Consider the following 23,254-nt stretch of genomic DNA (forward strand, 5'->3'; position numbering starts at 1 on the left):
TTTAGCAAACTCAGGTGGCAGACTCTGCAAGAGAGGCACTCTGCATCGTGGTGTAGCTTGCTCGCCAGGTTTCGAGAGGGTGCGTTTCTGGATGAGGTTTCGAATATATTGCTTCCCCCTACTTATACATCCCGAGGAGATCATGAATGTAAAATTAGAGAGATTCGAGCGTGCACGGAGGCTTTCAGACAGTCGTTCTTCCCGCGAACCATACGCGACTGGAACAGAAAAAGGAGGTAATGACAGTGGCATATAAAATGCCCTCCGCCACACACCGTTGTGTGGCTTGTGGAGTATAAATGTAGATGTAGATGTAGATCCACAGTCAACGTCTATCTTCAGGAGTTCTGGGAACTGGGGTGATGCAAAACTTTTTTTGATGTGTGTTTATTGTATTCCTTTGGTTTTTCTGTGAATATTTGGTCAGTAATTGATTTGCCAGACGTAAAGCCTGTCTGATATCTCCCAATTGTTTTTTCTGCAAAAGGTTACTGTAGCTACATTGTAACCTACAATACAAAATGTTTCATATGAAGGGAAGTAATGGTGAGGGTATTCTTAAGGTTCATAGGAGATAGATTTTACAATTTGGAAATAAAAATACAAGAATGAAAGTTTGTGCTGTACACATTCATTATCAAGTACCAGAAGAAACAACTTACCATTAGTAATAGGAAATGTTTATTAACAGAAGATGCTTAATGTTTGCTCAGGAACTGTTTATTACAATTAAAAGGAACAATAAAATAAAACAGTAGAGAATTGGAATATATGAACAATTTAAAATCTTATTTATTAATTTTATTCAGAATTAAAATTTATCAACATTAAACAGAATCTAGATTGAATTAGGTAAGTGACAACCATCAGTGCTGCATTTAATTTCAAATTTGATACACCATGATTGTGTGGAATGTCAGCATATGGTCCAATACGTGCTGCATAACCCATGACGTGTGCAACGTAGTGTTGTTCATGGGAAGTATGGAAGAGGTGAGCCATTGGCCCTAAGAGGAAAACAGGAAAAAAAATTAATCTTTTTTTTGTTGGTGATCCATGGAGAATAATCAAAAATATACATTCTAAGTTCGGCAAACAATTTGAAAACATAAAATCCTATTTTCTTAAAAAAAAAATTGAGATTTAAAGCACAAGAGTCAAGTGAGAAATATCTTCTTATCATATGCCAAAGCTGGAAGCAACAATGAACTACATACTAATCTTCAACTTTTCAAATTGGCTGTCCCTTCATCAGAAGTAGAGGCCTTTTTATGGGGCACAGAAAATTCCATCAAGTGTTTTTTCCCCTAACAGTAATTTAGCATCTTTTTAAATTCATTGTTGCCCTCAGTTAATGGGGTAACAAATTAACAACACAAGCTTTTAAAATAGCAAATAATCAATTCTTTCAAATTATGTAAGTGTCAAAATGACATTAAAAAATCTAACCTAGAACCTATGAAGCAATTCAGTACCAAACATAACTAATGAACCTTTAATGACAAAGTGGCCACCTAAATTTAATTGTACTGAAAGCCTAAGAAGTTTACTTTATTCCTTGGTGTTGCAGTTGAATAAAAATTAGGAGGTTTGTCTTTCACGAGATGACTTTGAATACTGACATCCTGCTGGTATCTATGCTCTCTGTCAGATCAGTTGATTGGTGGTAGTAGATTATTACACATGGCGCGCAATGTTATTCTGAGTTATCTATTTATGAAGTTATATGTAATTACAGCACATATCAGTATCTTGTAATTGATTACAGTTGTTGTTTCCATTTTTGCAGATATGGTGAGAGCATGTGTGAGTGTTTCTGGTTCTTGAACTTATGGAAACTACTCGATAACTAATCTTGAGAAAGTTTTAAGTAAATTCATGAAAATAAGATGCCACTAACCAAGGTTTCACAAATTTTTAAAATACTTGAAGGAGCTCAATCTAGCAAAATGAAAAATGAACATAAAACTGGCAGACAAACAATTTTTACTGCTGATGAAGAAAAGCAGTTGTGTGATTGTGTGATTCAAATAGGTGCCTGTGGTTTCCCATTAGTCTTGTTGGACATAAGGTTAACAATTAAAATGGTGGTGGACAGAATGAGATGGATAGGAGCAACCTTTAGGCCTATCAATATTCCTGGCAAGGAAAGGGGTAATTCATTGGTAATAGTCACAAGGCATTCTTATCAATGAGGCAACATGGCAACATAAATCCAGACAGAGGGTCTCTAACTAGAGAATTTGTTGATGAATATTTTGAAAACCTAAACGGTCAATGGATGGTGTACCAACAGAACGCATTACAAATGTTGATGAAACGAACTTGTCTGATGATTCAGACTGTAAGACTGCACTTATTAAATGTAGCAATAATTATCCTGATAAAGTAATGAAACACTCCAAAACTGCAATCTCTGTCACATTCTGTTGCACAGCTACAGGTACTTTACTGCTGGTATATGTTGTCCATAAGTCAAAAAATATGTGGTCCTTCAAACAGTCGGTTTGATGGGCAGTTCTTCACTGTGCACTTGCCTCATGCTAAAGGACTTACTGGTCCAGAGGTGATTATCAGAGATAATCTCTCAAGTATTTTTCAGTTAAAGTTATAAAAGCTGCTAATGATAATAATATTTGCTTTGTCTGCTTATCTCTTAATTGCACTTAGACTTTGAAAGTCATTATCAAAATGGAGAACAAAATCGGGGATAAATAACAATTTACCAAAAAATGTTTTCCCTCCCTTATTAAGACAAACATTGACTCTAGTTGAAGTCACATCTTCTGCAAATTAGATTTCTGGATTCTGGATAGTGGTATTCTTCCCCTGGATAAACTGCATATAACAAGGAAACCACCTGAAAACCTGTGCCATTCTACTACTGATCAATTTCATTGATCAGGCACAAGCTTCCTCATGCCAACTTCTAGTTTTGTTATGAGAGACGGTCATCTATCAAAACAGCTGCATATACCTTGCTCTTCATAAGATGGAAAAAAGAAAGAATAGGAGAATTTCAGAATAATACCTAAATGATAATCAGCTGAATGATGACATCCTGTATAAACTAAGTGCTAGTGATGACAGTGGAGAGCAAGAGAGTTATTGATAGTACTTAACTGAAGAACATGAAGCAGAGCAACAAGCTGACAGGCACTTGTATGATGTACAAAACTGTGCATAAAAGGAAATATGTTCTTCTGTTTGCTGGGAAGAAAAGTATAAAATATTTTGTTGGACTACTGAGCAGTGAAGATGAAATTAAATTCTTGAGAAAATGGCACTGAAAACTGGAATCAAACAGTCTTTTTTGTTTGACTTAATGTACCTGATACATCAGGTGTTGTAAAAGATGATCTTTGCAGAGTTTCTCCTGAGCCTAAAGTGGATAGGAGGGGAAGACTGTCTTTTGGTGTTGTATTTGGTAGTTATCTTATATCATACATATATTCATATAGTTATATCATGCTTTGCTGCAGGGATCTACGGCCATTTTATAAATAATATTTTACTTCTTTTGCTGAATGTGCTTTAATAATATGAGTGAAACTGATTCTGAAAGCCCTAATTTGGAATATATTGTACCTTTAATTACCTAACATTTGTTTTCCAGAATAACAAAATGTAGTCATAAAGGTGTCAACTATTTTTGTTCTATTGAAGGAAATGACAAATAATAATAATAATAATCAAGACTGTTAAGCAAGTTATCTAAAACTGCTTTTATACACAACAAAATATTCTCTTGCTTATGAGAAGGTGTCATTGAACAACAGTAGCTTGGACTTGCAGCGAATAGAAAAATAATTCAATTTCCAAAATGACTGTGACCAGCATGTGACTTTGAACACTGGAAAAAAATAAACAAAAAGACAAAAAGGTGTGGTTAATTCATGATAATGATTAACTTACCAGCTGCATATACAGTAACATCTCCTCCTCCATGTGATGCTTCATCTGTTAAAATTGCTGCCTGCTGGTGGTAATCAAAACTTGTGTAATCATAGTTTTCAGGGTTGTCACGAATTACTTCAGTTCCATTTACAACAGTATAATTAAATGCAAGGTTGCTTCCAGTTGAATATGTTAGTATTGTATATGGAATATTGTCAACCACTGACTTCTTAGCTATACCTAAAAATGAAAATTTTGTACAAGCCCTTTCTTACTAATTGTGTAATTATAAAATATGTACATTTCATTTACCCACAAGAAAACACCCTAAACAGATTCAAATCATGTGATATACTACTTTAAATATGCTGGTCAGTGTAATTACATTATTGTAGCACCATTCATATGTGTGTATTGAGTTATGAAGGAATTATCTGAGAAGAAGAGTTGTAACTTGTTAAAGGAGCAAAAGTATGGGAAGATATATTGTGAAATAGCCCTGTGATTCTTTCTGCACGTATTCTATCACTGTTTATGATCAGTTAATAATGGTGCAATAAAATTTCACATAAAATAAATTACAATTAAATAAGTAAATACTAGACACTCAAAGAAATGACGAGTTTGCCTAATGCTGAGGGTATTTTGGTGAAAGTAAACATAAAGTTGTCATCACCTGAAGATTGGTTTGAACACAACAGTGCTTTACTAGGCATGGTGCTATTGGAGATATTATGCTGTTACCTTCCTCTCACCTTTGAAATGACTTACCCAGCCTGTTACTGGTCGATTTTATAGATGGCAATTCTAGTGCAGTTTCAGAAAAGACTGATAACGAAATTTACATGAAAATTAATAAATGATCCTTAACCAACTCATTGTCATTAAACTCTGAAAACAATCTCAATGTATTTATAGTATGCAGTTCAAAGCTTATAAGTGATTTCTGCCCAGCATATGCTTCAGATAGGTTGGTAATGTGTGGGATCACATGTTGCCAACATTGTTTCAAGTACTCTGCAGACGTTTTGCTGGGAAGCCATTACACATCCTCCACACAGCCCTGATCTCTCCCTACACAATTTGCTTATATTTGGAGCCCTGAAGAAAGACATTAATGGCTGTCGATTTGCTTCTGATGAAAAGGTACATGCCTGGGTACAATCATGTGCAACTGTGAATATTTTTCCATGAGGCAGTGACTGTCTTGTATCACAGTGGGATAAATGTATTAAATTACAGTTATTACCTTTGAAATAATAAACAGTTTACTTTTCTTCCATCTGCCTCATTTTAATTTGATTGCCCTTATATTATGTGCATTGTGGATCCTGTTGGACATAAGTCACATAAAAATAAATAACGCTGTCATACTTAACTTATTTACATTCCATAATTTCACATTTAATTTTGTAATGTTATATTGTGTTTGATCTTAGAATTTTAGAAATTTAGGATGATAAACCTATTTTGTAGATGTAAGTGACATGTGCTATTGGGAACAATTCTCTGTTCAAGATTTACACACTAGATTATCATTAACAGTGGCGCTAATAAGCTCACAGATGCTGTACAGAGCCTGACATGATTCCATTCGACCTATGGTCAAAACATGAATGGAAGAGGAAAAACTCCTAATAAATGATACAGTGGGAATTACCCTTTGCTATGCCCTTCACGGCAGTTTGTAGAGGACAGATGTATATGTGCTGTATGTAAATGTTGACTCTTCAGAATGTGCTGAATATTAGTGATTTAAATTGCTGTTTAACACCTCTAAAACCAATTACTACACCAATTTTTAGCAGATGCATGTCACTTGAATGGTGGCAACGTTCACCACTTAACATTTTCTTTCACTGTCTCTTATTTTGACCACTATCTTGTCAACAGGGATTTCCTCCACACAAATGTATGTGCCACTGACAGCATCAACATATGACCAAATTTTGGAGTGTTTGAAGAGGTCTTACAATAGCAATTTTAAGGGAAACAAACCATCTTGAACTTTGAAAATGTTTTTTTACAAATACACACACCAAAAAAAGTTTTGCATCACCCCGGTTCCCAGACCGGGAGATAGACATTGATTGTGGATATTGTATCACAGACAGTCCCTTTTACTGTTCAGAGATGCCACTAAACCTGCACAAAGATGTAAAAAACCATGCATGAGTAGTGCCTATTAGACGGAGGAGGTTCGACAGCCAATCAGTTCCAGTCATTCCACCAGGCAGGCGGTACACAACTTGTGTTGTCTGTAGTTCAATCATGCCTAGTCAGTCAATACTGCGCTTTGATTGTGTCCGAATTGTTACTTTGTGCCATGAAGCACTCTCAACAAGGGAAGTGTTGAGGTGTCTCGGAATGAACCAAAACAATGTTGTTTGGACACCAAGGAGATACAGAGAGACAAAAACTCTCAATGACATGCCATGCTCAGGCTGCCCAAGGGCTACTACTGCAGTGGATGACCACTACCTATGGATTATGGCAAGGAGGAACCTTGACAGCAATGCCACCATGTTGAATAATGCATTTGGTGCAGCCACAGGACGTCGTGTTACAACTCAAACTGTGCTCAATAGGCTGCATGATGCTCAACTTCATTCCCTACGTCCATGGCGAGGTCCATCTTTGCAACCATGACACCATGCACCGCAGTACAGATGGGCCCAACAACATGCTAAATGGACTGCTCAGGAATGGCATCATGTTCTCTTCACCAATGAGTGTCGCATATGCCTTCAACCAGACAATAGTTGGAGACGTGTTTGGAAGCAACCCAGTCAGGCTGAACGCCTTAGACACACTGTTCAGAGAGTGCAGCAAGGTGCAGGTTCCCTGCTGTTTTGGGGTGCCATTATGTGGGGCTGACATATGCCGCTCGTGGTCATGGAAGGAGCCATAACGACTGTATGATACATGAATGCCATCCTCCGACTGATAATGCAACCATATCCGCAGCATATTGGTGAGACATTCATCTTCATGGATGACAATTCATGCACCCATGATGCACACCTTGTGAATGAATTCCTTCAGGATAGTGACATCGCTCGACTAGAGTGGACAGCATGTTCTCCAGACACGAACCCTTTTAAACATGCCTGGGATAGATTGAAAAGGGCTGTTTATGGATGACATGACCCACCAACCGCTGTGAGGGATCTATGCTGAGTCGCCATTGAAGAGTGGAACAATCTGGAACAACAGTGCCTTGATGAACTTGTGGATAATGTGCCATGATGAATACAGGCATGCATCAATGCAAGAGGATGTGCTACAGGATATTAGAGGTACTGGTGTGTACAACAATCTGGACCACCACCTCTGAAGGTCTCGCTGTATGGTGGTACAACATGCAATGTGTGGTTTTCATGAGGAACAAAAAGGGCAGATATGATGTTTATGTTAATCTCTATTCCAATTTTTTGTACAGGTTCCGGAACTCTCAGAACTGAGCTGATGCATAATTTTTTTTGATGTGTGTACATAGCCTTTCCAGCTGTAGGTTAATGTAAGTGAACATTTAAAACTGCAACATCAGGGTGGATGGCAAAAAACAAAATTTTACTTTTGTGCAAATACAGTATAGTAGAAAGGTCACATTATAAAGTTTGTAGGTGATTTGTAGGTACACAGAGCTACCAAATATGGCAGTAACAATAGTTCTAACCTGGCATGCACTGAGTTCCACTAAGCTGGGATGGCAGATACAGGTATGGCATTCTCACTGTTTCTACTCTGAAGCAGTGTTTATCAATCAGGGTGGTTGGTGAATGATGGCAACCCATGACCAGATGTCTCCTGGGGTGAGAGATCTAGAGAACATGCTGGCCAGGGCAATGACTGAGTACCCTCTGTTTTGAAATAGGTCAGGACATCAAATAAAGCAATAGGAAACTGACACAGAATGAATACATCTGACGTGTAATATCAGATGTCCAAATTACCACCTGTGAGAACAAGGTGTGACAGTGTTCTGTACCCAGTGGCATCCCATACCATCAAACCAGGCGCTGGATCTGTATGATGATGATGCATGCAGTGCACATAGCAACGTTCACTCTTCTTCGAACTTCTACACATGGATACATCTATTGCGATGCTCTATGCAAAACTGGGACTCATTTGAAAAGACAAAATGGAGACACTCCTTTGTCCTGCGTTGACACAGAGTGCATCACAGTTGGTGCACCTTTCTTTGCTGTCTAATATTTCCTCATATACTGAAAACATGTGGTATTACACCTACCTATTTTGTGTAGTTGTTTTAAAATACTAATCATTTGCATATCCAAGCATGTACAGCAGTTCATAAAAATTTGGCATTTGTTTCATGCTGTCTTCATGGTGATGCAATTTAGTGGTCAGCAATATAGTCCGGTTCATAAGGAATGAGATGGTGAGTTTGGAGCTGGTAGGACATTGGCTGAGTTACTGTGCTATTGCGGCAATGCCATTGACACGAGGAAGGGTGATGTGTAGGAAAATGGATTCAATAGTGACGAGTAGGACTCCAGGTGGTAATAATATTGGATGGTTGATAGTCAAGGCACTGGTTTGTGTCATTAATATGGAAAGCTAGGCTGCAGGCAATTGGTTGGACATAAAACTCGACCCCTCTAATTGCTCCATTCAAACCTCTCTCCAAACCAAGCCTGTTCCCTATTAAAATTACCTGCATTTTGATAGCTGCCATCTGTTTCACACCAAAAATGTCACTTTCATTTAGTCTGGCCAACCGTGGATGTCACATCTGCAGTGGCAGTCAATTGCTCAGCCAGTATGTTGAGGGTCTTGCTAAGGCCTTCAGAGACAGGCTGCAGTACTGGCACAATGAAGTCTCCTGGGACAATGTAGCGATACAGGTATTTGTTTGTGTGTATGTATGTGTACTCTATAGCTCTTGAAAAAAAGATTCATCCAAAATCTAGCAAAGTTCTCAGTCTTGTTTCTGTATCTTTTGATGTCTGAGCTCCTGTACTATTAGGAGAGTTGTTAGCTTTACTCATTAAATTCTTTATATTACACCATGACTTTTGATTAGCATCTGCTAATGGACTACAACATTTTCAGATTTTGTTAAGTGCACGATTTTACATTTCTAAATATTTAAAGCAAGCTGACAATCTTTGCACAACTTTGAAACCTTTTCAAGATCTGGCAGAATATCTGTGCATATTTTTTGGGCAGTACTTCATTGCAGATAAACACAACATGAACAAGAAGTCTGAATTTACTGGTATTATTATCTGCCAGTTAATTAGCATATGACATATAGCACAAGTCTCAGCACATAACGTGAGGCACACTTGAAATTACTTCTGCATCTGTTGATCACTCTCCATTCAAGATAATATGTGGAGTTCTCTAGTATTAATAGTAACAGTTTTATTTGTCAGTCGATCATTCAGTACAATAGTATCAGACATGTCACGTTTACATGGAGTTTAAAAATTTCACAGTTAAAAGTTTAAAAATCACACAATTACATGAGTATATCAATAAAGCTGTCGGTATATCCGGGTTCCTGGTCATCAATACCCAGGAGGAATACTCCATTACTTGTGAATAAACACACTTTAATTACAAAATAGCCGGCCGCGGTGGTCTAGCGGTTCTAGACGCTCAGTCCGGAACTGCGCGACTGCTACGGTCGCAGGTTCGAATCCTGCCTCGGGCATGGATGTGTGTGATGTCCTTAGGTTAGTTAGGTTTAAGTAGTTCTAAGTTCTAGGGGACTGATGACCATAGATGTTAAGTCCCATAGTGCTCAGAGCCATTTGAACCATTTTTGAATTACAAAATAATCGCTGCTAATACAGAACAATAGATCTTACATCACTGCCACTGGAACAAGAGTACCAAAACAGTCAGTCTCAAAGAACTTCTACATCTCCCTGGCTGATCCTCTCATCTCAGTTGGTGGTGGGTGCCACAGAGGACAACACCTCCCCCCACCCTCCCCCCCCCCCCAACCCCCACCCCCTTCTCCGGTAATGCAGACACAGGGGCAAGGAGACGGAAGGGATCCCATTGAGGTCCATTGCCCTTGATCCTGGGATTGATGTTGGCATCACCCACATTCAGTGGGATCTCAAATAAGCATAGGAACATTACATGTGGTGTCGCACCATTGTCAGCCATGCATAGGCTTGGAGAACATGGAGAGAGTGTTGTCATGCAGGTGAATGGTTGGTGCGCTGCACAATGATGAAAGATGTTGATGCTAAACATCACATCTCGTGCTTGCAGTGGTGTATAGGCCACATGCTTTCCTGGTGAGCTGCCACCAATCCAAGATTTGATGGTAGTTTGTGGTGTAGTGGGTGAGGTTTGTACTAGAAAGGAGGTCACGTTGAGAAGAGGATGGAATCACATGAGTCTGAAAGAGCTTCACGTTTCGCTGACTGTGTAAAAGGTATATCTGCTGGACCGACATCGTTTAATGTCCATGCAGGCTTCACCCTGGTTATAGAAATAGTCTGGCATTTATTGTTCAGTATGATGTCCACTGTGTTGTTGGACCTGGCCAGGACATGGTGTGGACAGAAGTAAGGTTGCTACACAGCTGGCCGGATCAAGTAAACTCTGAGCATAATGAATCTGCAGTTAGCAAGTGTGTTGTGGATGAATGTTTGGGGAACTGAAAGTATGTAGGGTAGAGGCATGCGCAGTCTGGAAGTACGGCATTAAAACCTTCCAACCAATGCCGGTAATTTGGCTGAAGGCGTGGCTGATGAGTCACTGACAAACTGGACTGGGAGAGCGAATTGTTCCCTACAAAGTACTTCTGCCAGTGAAGCCTTAAGATCATTCTTATGCATGGTACAAATTCCTAGTAGTATCCAGTTTAGCTCAAGTCCACAGCTCCTCGTGACACATGAGTGTTGTCTTTCACATACAGTACCATCATTCTACAAGGATGTCGCTCTGTGGGTCATAAGTGGTGGTATAGAATTTAGCCATGCTGCACAAGGAGTATAGTTTTTCAAACAGCCGGGACTTGAACTGCTGACCCTAGCTGGCTGTGAATGAATATGGACACCAAATCTCATGGTCCACATGTTAATAATTGGCAGTAATATCTCCAAGCGGCATGGCCTCCACCCATTGCATACTTCTATCAATAGCTAACATTACATATCTGTAGCTCTCGGGCGGTGGTAGAGGGCTAATAATGTCAAGATGGGCGTGTCTTCTGCATCCTTTTTGAACATCAGAGTTTGCTAATGTTGGCGGATTATGATGCCCAACCTTGTTTTTTGGCATAAGGTGCATGTGTGTGACCATGCCTGGCAGTACCTCCTAACGCCCAACCAGACAAAATGTTCTGTAATAAAATGTGTTGCTGCTTTAATACCAGGGAGTGCCAGATCATGTACTAATGAGAAGATTCCTCTTCGCATAGCATCTGAGAAAATGGGGTGCAGTTACCCATAGAGATGTCACAAATTATGGGACTGACAGCCTTGGGTGACCATTATGTAATTATAGTAAGATTTGTGGATGTGACATGTAACAAGGCCTGCACTGCCCTGTCTTCTTGCTGTAAGCACAAGCCAACTCTTTGTAATTCCATTTGTAAGTAATTGCTGAAACCTTGGATAAGTAATGCACCACCATATTTTCTGTTTCTTTAATGTGTCTGATGTCTGTGGTGTACTGAGTAATGAGATCTGTGTGCTGAGAACGGCGGGGCAGCAGATCTGCTGTGGGTTATGGATGGCATCTGTGAGGGGCATGTGACTGGTGTATATGGTGACTTCTCTGCCTTCAATGTTATCCCAGAAGTACTTCACAGCCTCATATATTGTGAACAGCTCCTGTTTGAATGCAGACCACTTAAATTGCAAACTAAGTGGTTTCTTAGAAAAGAATCATAAAAGGTGGTTGGAAACACTAACTCATTGTAAAACAGTACTGAGCACCGAATCACTAGCATCTGTGGTAATAGAGATGCACATGTCTGGGTGGGGGTGTGTGAGTGTAATGGCATATACTTAAGTGACTCTGAGCACCTTGAAGGCTTGAATCACGTTGTCTGTCCACTGAACCTTTCATGAGTAAGGTGTTTGCTTACCTGCTAAGGCATCCGTTAGTACAGCCTGAATTAACATGGCCATGGGTAGGTGTCACCTATAAAAGTTTATGGTTCCTAGGAAACAAGTCAATTCTTTGAATGTTGTAGGACTAGATAGGCTATGGAAGACATAAATCCACTTGAATGGCAGCTGGACACCATCAGCATCTACCGTCTGTCCCAGGAATGTCATTGGTGTAATTGAGATTTTTCATGCATGATTTCCACCCCATTGCCCTTCAAAGCTTGTGCGACTTGCTGGAGGTGTGATTTATGATCCTTTATCAAGGTGGAAAAGATTAACATATCATCCAGATTTGCATAGCAAAAAGGCATCTTGTACAAGACTGAGTCAATGAACCATTTCCATGTGTTCCACATCCTTGAGTCCATAAGTCATGAAACAGAACTCAAACAAGCTGAAAGGGGTGATCAGTGCCATTTTAGGAATGTCTGTTGGAAACATGGGTTATCTATAAGTGTGATTTATGACAGTCAGTCACACTAAAGACCCATGCACTGTTAAGAAGTTGTCAAAAGTCCTGTATGTCTTGAATATGATAATTGTCAATGATAGTTCTAGCATTAAAGCACCTGCAGTCACCACACAGTCGCTAAGAACTGTCTTTATTGAGTACAAGATGACTGGGGGACAGCCAGTTACTCTCTAAAGGGCATATTGTTCTGTTTTGAAGTTACTGGTCCACCTCCATTGCATGGTGAAGCTTATGTGGTATTAGCCAACATGCCGTGTGGCACACAGGTAGACTGTCAGTGATATTTGTCTTGTGGCATGTGCCATTTTAAATTGATGCTAGTTTACCACCTTGTAGTGGGGTGGGCTGGGAGGGGGGTGGGGGATCACTCCTGAATTAACGGGAGAATAGAACATGCTGTCACTATCCTGTTTACCCATGTCACTGGGATTGCCTTGTATGAGGTATCCATAGTAGAAAGCATTATCCATGGAAGGGAATCAAAGCAGTTAAGGAGTGCGGTGAGCTCAAAGCAGATCTCTTGAAGCAGTGTTGACTAGTTGTTGTGTCTTGGCATTTCTTACAAAGATAGTGTTGACTTCAGTGTGTTCCATCACAAGGCACGTGCATGAGACAACCAACTGCTCTTATAGAGATGCTTGTTCAGTGAGTACGGATGTGACTGAGTCAATTGTGAATTGCAAACAGAGTATGTCTGTCTTGGTTTGATGGTGAATTAAGGTTTGAAAATGCAGATCAATGGATGACACATGAAATCAGAGGAGATCTATTCCTATAACTGTGTCATCTATGTCAGCCATGTGAAAGGTCCATGGAAAGTATACATCTGGTATGAGCTGACTTTGCAGTTTGATTGCACCATGGAGCCTTATATCCATCTTGTTAGCCACACGTAAGGATAGTTTCACCAGCAAGGTATGGCCAGTGTCATAGGACATGAATATCACACTCAAGTCTGCTCCTGTGCCAATTAAATACTAGAGATTTGTTGAGATGTCCTGGATGAATAACCAAGATTCTCCATCTGTAGAACTGATGAAATTGAAAATAGCTTGGTGTCCATCCCTATTGCTGCGGGTTGTGGTGCCTAATTCGACCCGCATGTCACAGGTGCCATCTGTAACCCAGTAGCAGGTCTGCTGCTCTACCATTTTCAGCACATGGATCTCATTAGTCAGTACGCCACAGACATGCACAGAGAGGTCTGCAGTTCTGTGCCACATCACTGGATGTGTTGTGAAGCCAGCAGAAGGGTAAACTGTGTGAGATGCACGACTAGCACCAGTTGTGCTATCTGTATTCACCTGCTGAAAGGTCTACATCTACATCTACATCTACATCTACATGACTACTCTGCAATTCACATTTAAGTGCTTGGCAGAGGGTTCATCGAACCACAATCATACTATCTCTCTACCATTCCACTCCCGAACAGCGCACCGGAAAAACGAACACCTAAACCTTTCTGTTCGAGCTCTGATTTCTCTTATTTTATTTTGATGATCATACCTACCTATGTAGGTTGAGCTCAACAAAATATTTTCGCATTCGGAAGAGAAAGTTGGTGACTGAAATTTCGTAAATAGATCTCGCCGCGACGAAAAACGTCTTTGCTTTAATGACTTCCATCCCAATTCTCGTATCATATCTGCCACACTCTCTCCCCTATTATGTGATAATACAAAACGAGCTGCCCTTTTTTGCACCCTTTCGATGTCCTCTGTCAATCACACCTGGTAAGGATCCCACACCGTGCAGCAATATTCTAACAGAGGACGAACGAGTGTAGTGTAAGCTGTCTCTTTAGTGGACTTGTTGCATCTTCTAAGTGTCCTGCCAATGAAACGCAACCTTTGGCTCGCCTTCCCCACAATATTATCTATGTGGTCTTTCCAACTGAAGTTGTTCGTAATTTTAACACCCAGGTACTTAGTTGAATTGACAGCCTTGAGAATTGTACTATTTATCGAGTAATCGAATTCCAATGGATTTCTTTTGGAACTCATGTGGATCACCTCACACTCTCGTTATTTAGCGTCAACTGCCACCTGTCACACCATACAGCAATCTTTTATAAATCGCTTTGCAACTGATACTGGTCTTCGAATGACCTTATTAGATGGTAAATTACAGCATCATCTGCGAACAACCTAAGAGAACTGCTCAGATTGTCACCCAGGTCATTTATATAGATCAGGAACAGCAGAGGTCCCAGGACGCTTCCCTGGGGAACACCTGATATCACTTCAGTTTTACTCAATGATTTGCTGTCTATTACTACGAACTGCGACCTTCCTGACAGGAAATCACGAATCCAGTCGCACAACTGAGACGATACCCCATAGGCCCGCAGCTTGATTAGAAGTCGCTTGTGAGGAACGGTGTCAAAAGCTTTCCGGAAATCTAGAAATACGGAATCAACTTGAGATCTCCTGTCGATAGCGGCCATTACTTCGTGCGAATAAAGAGCTAGCTGCGTTGCACAAGAACGATTTTTTCTGAAACCATGCTGATTACGTATCAATAGATCGTTCCCTTCGAGGTGATTCATAATGTTTGAATACAGTATATGTTCCAAAACCCTACTGCAAACCAATGTCAATGATGTAGGTCTGTAGTCCGATGGATTAATCCTACTAGCCTTCTTAAACACTGGTGCGACCTGCGCAATTTTCCAATCTGTAGGTACAGATATATTGGTGAGCGAGCGGTTGTATATGATTGCTAAGTAGGGAGCTATTGTATCAGTGTAATCTGAAAGGAACCTAATTGGTATACAATCTGGACCTGAAGACTTGCCCGTATCAAGCGACTTAAGTTGCTTCGCAACCCCTAAGGTATCTACTTCTAAGAAACTCATGCTAGCAGCTGTTCGTGTTTCAAATTCTGGAATATTCCATTCGTCTTCCCTGGTGAAGGAATTTCGGAAAACTGCATTCAATAACTCCGCTTTAGCGGCACAGTCATCGGTAACAGTACTATCGGCACTGCGCAGCGAAGGTATTGACTACATCTTGCCGCTTGTGCACTTTACATACAACCAGAATTTCTTCGGATTGTCTACCAAATTTCGAGACAATGTTTCGTTGTGGAACCTATTAAAGGCATCTCGCATTGAAGTCCGTGCCAAATTTTGCGTTCCGTTGCCTCTGCAACAGCGTTCGGACCTGTTTTGTGTACCACGGGGGATCAGTTCCATCTCTTACCAATTTATGAGGTATGAATCTCTCAATTGCTGTTGCTACTATATCTTTGAATTTGAGCCACATCTCGTCTACATTTGCATAGTCAGTTCGGAAGGAATGGAGATTGTCTCTTAGGAAGGCTTCTAGTGACACTTTATCCGCTTTTTTAAATAAAATTATTTTGCGTTTGTTTCTGGTGGATTTGGAAGAAACGGTATTGAGCCTAGCTACAATGACCTTGTGATCACTAATCCCTGTATCAGTCATGATGCTCTCTATCAGCTCTGGATTGTTTGTGGCTAAGAGGTCAAGTGTGTTTTCGCAACCATTTACAATTCGCGTGGGTTCGTGGACTAATTGCTCGAAATAATTTTTGGAGAAAGCATTTAGGACAATCTCGGAAGATGTTTTCTGCCTACCACCAGTTTTGAACAAGTATTTTTGCCAACATATCGAGGGAAGGTTGAAGTCCCCACCAACTATAACTGTATGAGTGGGGTATTATTTGTTACGAGACACAAATTTTCTCTGAACTGTTCCACAACTATATCATCGGAGTCTGGGGCTCGGTAGAAGGAGCCAATTATTAACTTAGTTTCGCTGTTAAGTATAACCTCTACCCATACCAATTCGCACGGAGTATCTACTTCGACTTCACTACAACCTCGGGTGTTCATCTGTATACTTGTCTGAAGTTGGGCCCACTCAGGTAGTGGTTAGTGGGAGGTGTGGGTGCCTCCTCTTGGCTGCTGAACATCACATGTGTCTGTGGTGCCCATTCTACATCTGCCTCTGCCAGCTATAAATGGGGCTACTGTCGCAGTGTTGCTACCTGCCCTGCTCCCTGGTGTGTTAGATGCTGGCATGAGATGGTGATGCTTCTTCACTTGGAGTGCTTGGTCAGTCAGACAGAGTTTGACATCCAATGGATCTCTCATATGGGACAAAAGTTGTAATTTTAGTTCTGGAGGCAATTTCACTAACCATAGTATGTACAGAGCAATGTCTGGTGCATATTCTGGAGTAACCATAGCATGTAAACATCACCACAGCTGCAATGGGCATCTGTCCTCATAGATAATTAATTGCATGGCATTTGCCATAGGATGAGAAAGACGGTCAATAACAATAGCTTTAACCATTTCATATTTGTGGAACGAGCAAGTCACACATTAGAGCAATGTTATTATGAACATGACTAATGAGGCAAATACTTCTCAATTATCTATTATTCCAATCTCGTATAGTGTGCAGAAAGAACGAACACCTACATATTTCTATATGAGCTCTGATTTCCTTATTTTATCATGGTGATCTTTTCTCCCTATGTAGGTCACTGTCCACAAAATATTTTTGCATTCTGAGGAGAAAGTTGGTGATTGGAATTTCGTGAGAAGATTCCATCACACCAAACAATGCCTTTCTTTTAATGGTGTCCACCCCAAACCCTGTATCATTTCTGTGATACTCTCTCTCATATTTTCTGATAATACAAAACATGCTGCCCTTCTTTGAACTTTTTTGATGAACTCCGTCAGTCCAGTCTGGTAAGGATCCCACACTGCACAGCATTATTCTAAAAAAGGATGGACAAGCGTAGTGTAGACAGTCTCCTTAGTAGATCTGTTACATTTTCTAAGTGTGCTGCCAATAAAAGGCAGTGCTGTGGGCATCTAATAGGCTACCCACTAAAATGAACCACATTATTGCATTGTCTTTGTGTACTGAGGGCAGCTTACAGCATCAACCCAATAGGATGTGTTGGATAGTAACTGGTTGAACTGGTAGTCTCGACTGCTGTGTGTAAGGTAGATTCACGTGCAGTTAAATGAAGTCTCAAATGAGAAAGGTAGAAGTCAATCTGTCTTACACCATTATGTAGCCTGAGGTTATCATGGTATTGGAAAAATGCTGTCCACACATACCACATAATGTGGAAGATGCAGATGTTTGGGCATCTGGCACAGCAGCAACAATCAGCATCATTGGAGAAAATGGAATGCATTTTGTTTAAACAGTTTAAATGTGAACTTGTGCAAAACAGATGTGTGTAAAAATTCAGGCTGGGCTTGTGAATATTGACCTGGAAGCAGAAGCCAAGGTATGTTCATGGACTGTGGAAAGTGCTCTTCAGGGATTGTAAGGCAGACATCACTAATTCCCATGACTGGTGATGTTCTCTGAGGTGGATGCTCAGATGTGCTCGAATGAGGTGTGTCATAGTCTTTCCACCTAAATAGGATGTTGTATGTTATGTCTGTTTCTCTTGCAAAACCATCATCCAGATGAGACATGTCACTCGCGAGAGTGGTAGCAGGGATTGTGTGCTGCTATGCTCCTTGGTTGAACTGTCCACTTGTAGTCTGTCATGTGGTTGGCCATACGATCCACAGTGCTGGTTCCCATGGTAACTGCGCACTTCAGATGAAGACCCAAACAAAAAACAGGATCAGAACTGTGGATATATCCAGGCTCCTGGCCAAAAAAGACACTGGTAGTACCAAACAATAGAGCTCGCATCACTGCCACTTGAACAGGAGAACCAAACACAATCAATCTCAAAGAACTGCTATACCTCTCTGGTCAATCCTCTCCTCTTGACTGGTGCTGGTCACCACAAAGCCAATAATTATCTTAATATAGGTACATAAGAACATATGTTATACACACAGATGTTTTTTAGCATATTACATGGAATTACAGAAATATATATTAATAGATAGCTTGCTTATTTACCTTAAAATAGCTACTTAAAAACAATGAATACATACAGATGTACACTCATCAGCTATAAAATTATGTCCAATTGACCTACCATCAATATAAACCCATCCAGGCCATAGAATCATCTGGTGAGGAATGACTGCTAGTCAGACAAGTGCACAGTGCATGTAGTAGCAGTGAGTGTGCTGTCCATGTTCTATCTAACTGAGTTTGACCGAGGGCAGTCTGTGATGGCCTGGAGGCTCAGGATGAGCATTTTGGAAACTGCACGAATTGTCAGGTATTCGAGGAGTGCTGTGGTGAGTGTCTTTAACATGTGGCGAAACCGACGTCATACCACATCCAGACGTTGTGGGGTTGGGCAGCCACCCCTCATTACAGATGTCAGATGTCATAGGCTGGGTAGACTGGTAAAATAGGACAGGCAGCAAACACCATCAAACGTTAATGCTGGGCAGAGTACAAGAGTGTCTGAACACACTCCTCATGATGGGCCTCCACAGCCGATGAACCACGTATGTGCCAGTGTTAACACCACGACATTGGCAGCTATGTCTGAAATGGGCACATGACCATCAGCTTTGGATGTTGGCGCAGTAGCAGAATGTTGCATGGTCTAATAAATCCCAATACCTTCTTCGTGATGCTGATGAGAGGGCACGAATACGTCATCTGCCCGGGGAACAGCTCCTTGACACCTGTACTGTGGGACAGAGACAAGCTGGTGGCAGATCCATTATTCTCTGGGGAATATTCATGTAGGCATCCGTGGGTCCAGTGGAGCTTGTGTAAGGCACCATGATGGCCAAAGAGTATCATACACTGGTTGCAGCGCACATAAACTGCTTCGTGACTATCACGTTTCCCATTGGCAGTGACATTTTTTAACAAGATAATGCGCCATGTCACAAGGCCAGGCATGTGATAGAGTGGTTTGAGGAACACAGTGGCGAGTTCCAGTTGATGTCTAGCCCCCCCAACTCACCAGATCGGAACCTGATGGAACACATCTGGGATGTGACTGAATTAGGCCTCAGAAGTCATTGCCCCTTCCCCAGAACTCATGGGAATTAGGTGATGTTTGTGTGCAGATGTGTTGCCAGTCCCCTCCAGCGACCTACCAAGGCCTCACTGCTTCCATGCCATGGTGTGTCATCACTGTTATCCATGCTAAAGGAGAACATACCAGCTACTAGGTAGATAGTCATAGTTTTTAGTGTTCTGGCTAATCAGTGTATATAGCATACATGAAAATAAATGTATGCTATCTGAAAAGACTGCATATATTTGTATGGTTACATATAAGCACTCTACTTTAGCTTTTATCTTCAAGATATTCTTTAACATTGTATGTACATATTTTAACAAAGTGGCATTTTAATTTACCTTTGAAAAGTTGTGAAAATTTATGACAGGATTGAGGATTTCGTGCTAGAGAGTTATAAAATATATTTCTATCATGAGTGGGTTTCCAAACTATCTGTTCTAAATAATTTTCAGGGAATACATTTAGTATTGTTTTGCAAGATGTCTCATTACATCCCCCACTTAGAAACTGGAATTTCTCCACTCGATCTGTGAATGATTAAAGTGTCATCTAATGATGACAGCATGATAGGGAAACATGTACTAACAACTGAGGTTTTTTCTAAAGTTTTCAGTTATCAGTCTGTTTAGGGTGAGTCTGGTGATTGACAGAAGGACCAAATTATAAGTTGATGTCCACCCTTGATACTAGCTCTAGTCCAAATGATCTTGCATGTAAATTCAGTTTCCATCTCAATGGATTTCAGTTTATTGTCTAATGTCTACAGCCAGATTCACCCCAAAAATCTCACTGCTGTCAGTTTTGGGCTATACCAGATTATGTATAAGTATAACATGAGCTCTAGTGCTTTTTTGGAATGCTTTAAATTCTTGCACCTTGTTCCAAATATTTCAGCAGCTGATCACTATTATTTTAATAGTCTCATCTATGTGGAGCACTTCTTTGGATCTTACACTAATATGGCAGGGTCTCCTACAGCTATCATTTCTTGGACTGGATGGAGAATTGGCTAATAATAATAAATAATAATAATATAGAAAGAATTTATCTTGTTTGCATCTCACACAGTCAGCTACATGGGTAGCAGTCTCTGGTGTGTAGAGCATCCCTGTCTCATTTAGAGGGTCGCTGCCTTTTCAACCCCATGGCATAAGTCTACAAAGCTGCAGCCTAGCTTATTCTTATGTGATGAAGTGAGAGTCTCTGTCAGTTTGATTTTCTTTAATTCTGCCTGAATTCTAAATTTAATACAAAATAATTGTCTTCTATTGCTCAAGAGCTACATGAATTTCCTTTTGTGTGGTGGTGAACACCTTATTTTTTCACTAACAGATCTCCTAACTTGACTTCACTCTTCCTACTCAAGTTTAAGCCATAAGAAATATATCATCATATTCCTGCAGAATCCACTGGAATAGCAATAATATGAGATCACACAGCTGTCCCACAGTGCCTGCCTGGATTCATTTTCACTAGCTTTACAGCGGAATTAACCTACGGCTTTCCCCATTAACCATGGACCTTACTGTGGTCAGAGGGCTTTCACACCTCAACAGTACAGATAGCTTTACAATAGGTACAGCCACAATGGAGAAGTTTCTGTGGAGAGGCTGGAAAACCTATAAACCTATGGTTCCTGAAGTGGTATAACAGCCTTTTCGATAGTTGCAGGGGCAACATCTGGGTGGTTGACTAATTTGGTCTTGTACATTAGCCATCATGGCCTTGCTGTGGTGGTACCGAGAATGACTGAAAGCAGGAGAAACTACAACCAATATTTTCCCCAAGGGCAAGAAGCTCTAGTGTATTGTCAAACGATGATGGCATATTCCTAGTTCTGGAAGTAAAATAGCCCACCATTCAGATATTTGGGTGGGGACTACTCAGAGGTTGTCATCATCAGGAAACTGGCATTCTACCAGTTGAAGAGTGAGATGTTAATCAGGTAGGTGTGTTAGAAAATTTAAAAATGGAAATGGATATGTTGAATTCTAAATTTAATACAAAATAATTGTCTTCTATTGCTCAAGAGCTACATGAATTTCCTTTTGTGTGGTGGTGAACACCTTATTTTTTCACTAACAGATCTCCTAACTTGACTTCACTCTTCCTACTCAAGTTTAAGCCATAAGAAATATATCATCATATTCCTGCAGAATCCACTGGAATAGCAATAATATGAGATCACACAGCTGTCCCACAGTGCCTGCCTGGATTCATTTTCACTAGCTTTACAGCGGAATTAACCTACGGCTTTCCCCATTAACCATGGACCTTACTGTGGTCAGAGGGCTTTCACACCTCAACAGTACAGATAGCTTTACAATAGGTACAGCCACAATGGAGAAGTTTCTGTGGAGAGGCTGGAAAACCTATAAACCTATGGTTCCTGAAGTGGTATAACAGCCTTTTCGATAGTTGCAGGGGCAACATCTGGGTGGTTGACTAATTTGGTCTTGTACATTAGCCATCATGGCCTTGCTGTGGTGGTACCGAGAATGACTGAAAGCAGGAGAAACTACAACCAATATTTTCCCCAAGGGCAAGAAGCTCTAGTGTATTGTCAAACGATGATGGCATATTCCTAGTTCTGGAAGTAAAATAGCCCACCATTCAGATATTTGGGTGGGGACTACTCAGAGGTTGTCATCATCAGGAAACTGGCATTCTACCAGTTGAAGAGTGAGATGTTAATCAGGTAGGTGTGTTAGAAAATTTAAAAATGGAAATGGATATGTTGAAGTTATAGTGGGAATTTGTGAAGTGTGGTGGCAGGAAGAATATGACTTCTGGTCAGGTGAATACAGGGTTATAAACACAAAATCAAGTAGGGGTAATGCAGAAGTAGGACTAATAATGATTAAGAAATGAGGGTAAGGTATTATGAACAGCATGGTGAACACTTCATCATAGCCAAGGTAGACATGGAGGTAACATACACCACTGTAGTGGGAGTTTATATGCCAATTAGCTCTGCAGATGTTGAAGAGATTGACAGAAAGTTTTATTCAGAGAATTCATGGAGACAAAATTTAATAGTGTAGGTAGTGGAATTCGACAGTAGTGAAAGGAACAGAAGGGAAAATAACTGAAGAACATGTAATGGGGGAATTGAATGAAACAGGTAGCCTGGAAGACTTTTGCACAGCTATAGTTTAATCATAGCTATCATTTGGTTACAGAATTATGTGAGAATGGTGTATACATTCAAGACATCTGAATACCCTGGGAGGTTTCAGACTGACTATATAATGGTAAGAATGAGATTTTGGAACTAGATTTTAAACTGTAAGACAGTTCAGGGGCAGACATGGTTTCTGACCATATGCTAATTTATTGGTTATGAACTGGTCATTAAAAGTGAATAAATTACAAAAGTGTGAAAATTAAATAGATGAGGACTGGATAAATTGAAGGAAACAGATATAGAAAATTCAGAAGGAAAATTAGACAACAATTGACAGCAAGAAGGGAAAGGAATTCAACAGAACACAAAATGACAATTGGTGCTGTTGAATGTGTGGAGGGCACACAGTTAGAAAGACTTCTACAGAATCCAGGTACTACAGTGGGTCTTGTACTTTGTGCACATATGACAGGAATACCCTGGCCACTCAATGTATTGGGGCCTGAAGGCAATGTTACTGAGGCATTGAAACCAGAAGCTTAAATAAAGTTTGAATTTCTACAAAAGTTCGACCAGCTGTTGTTCCTCACACCATATTTTTATGATGCATTTATGATTACTTTCTCTAATTATGTTAGCAGTTGCAATCTTGTGTTTATTAAATTTTAAATTCACTAACAAAAGTTT

The 23,254-nt window shown here is 40.3% G+C and overlaps 1 protein-coding gene across 1 annotated transcript in view; it reads right to left on the minus strand.

Annotated features, from left to right (window-relative positions):
* Positions 1–704: 704 nt before the first annotated feature.
* LOC126249003 (alkaline phosphatase-like) overlaps positions 705–23,254 on the minus strand; it is a 247,755-nt gene continuing 225,205 nt past the window's right edge. Inside the window, exons 8-9 of the mRNA XM_049950587.1 lie at positions 3,916–4,137; positions 705–1,007 (exon numbers count right to left, since the gene is read on the minus strand). Coding sequence (XP_049806544.1) covers positions 802–1,007; positions 3,916–4,137 — 428 coding nt within the window. The 3' untranslated portion in view covers positions 705–801. The remainder of the gene's footprint in view (positions 1,008–3,915; positions 4,138–23,254) is intronic.

This window comes from Schistocerca nitens, chromosome 3 (genome assembly GCF_023898315.1).
Source record: "Schistocerca nitens isolate TAMUIC-IGC-003100 chromosome 3, iqSchNite1.1, whole genome shotgun sequence".
Taxonomy (NCBI): domain Eukaryota; kingdom Metazoa; phylum Arthropoda; class Insecta; order Orthoptera; family Acrididae; genus Schistocerca; species Schistocerca nitens.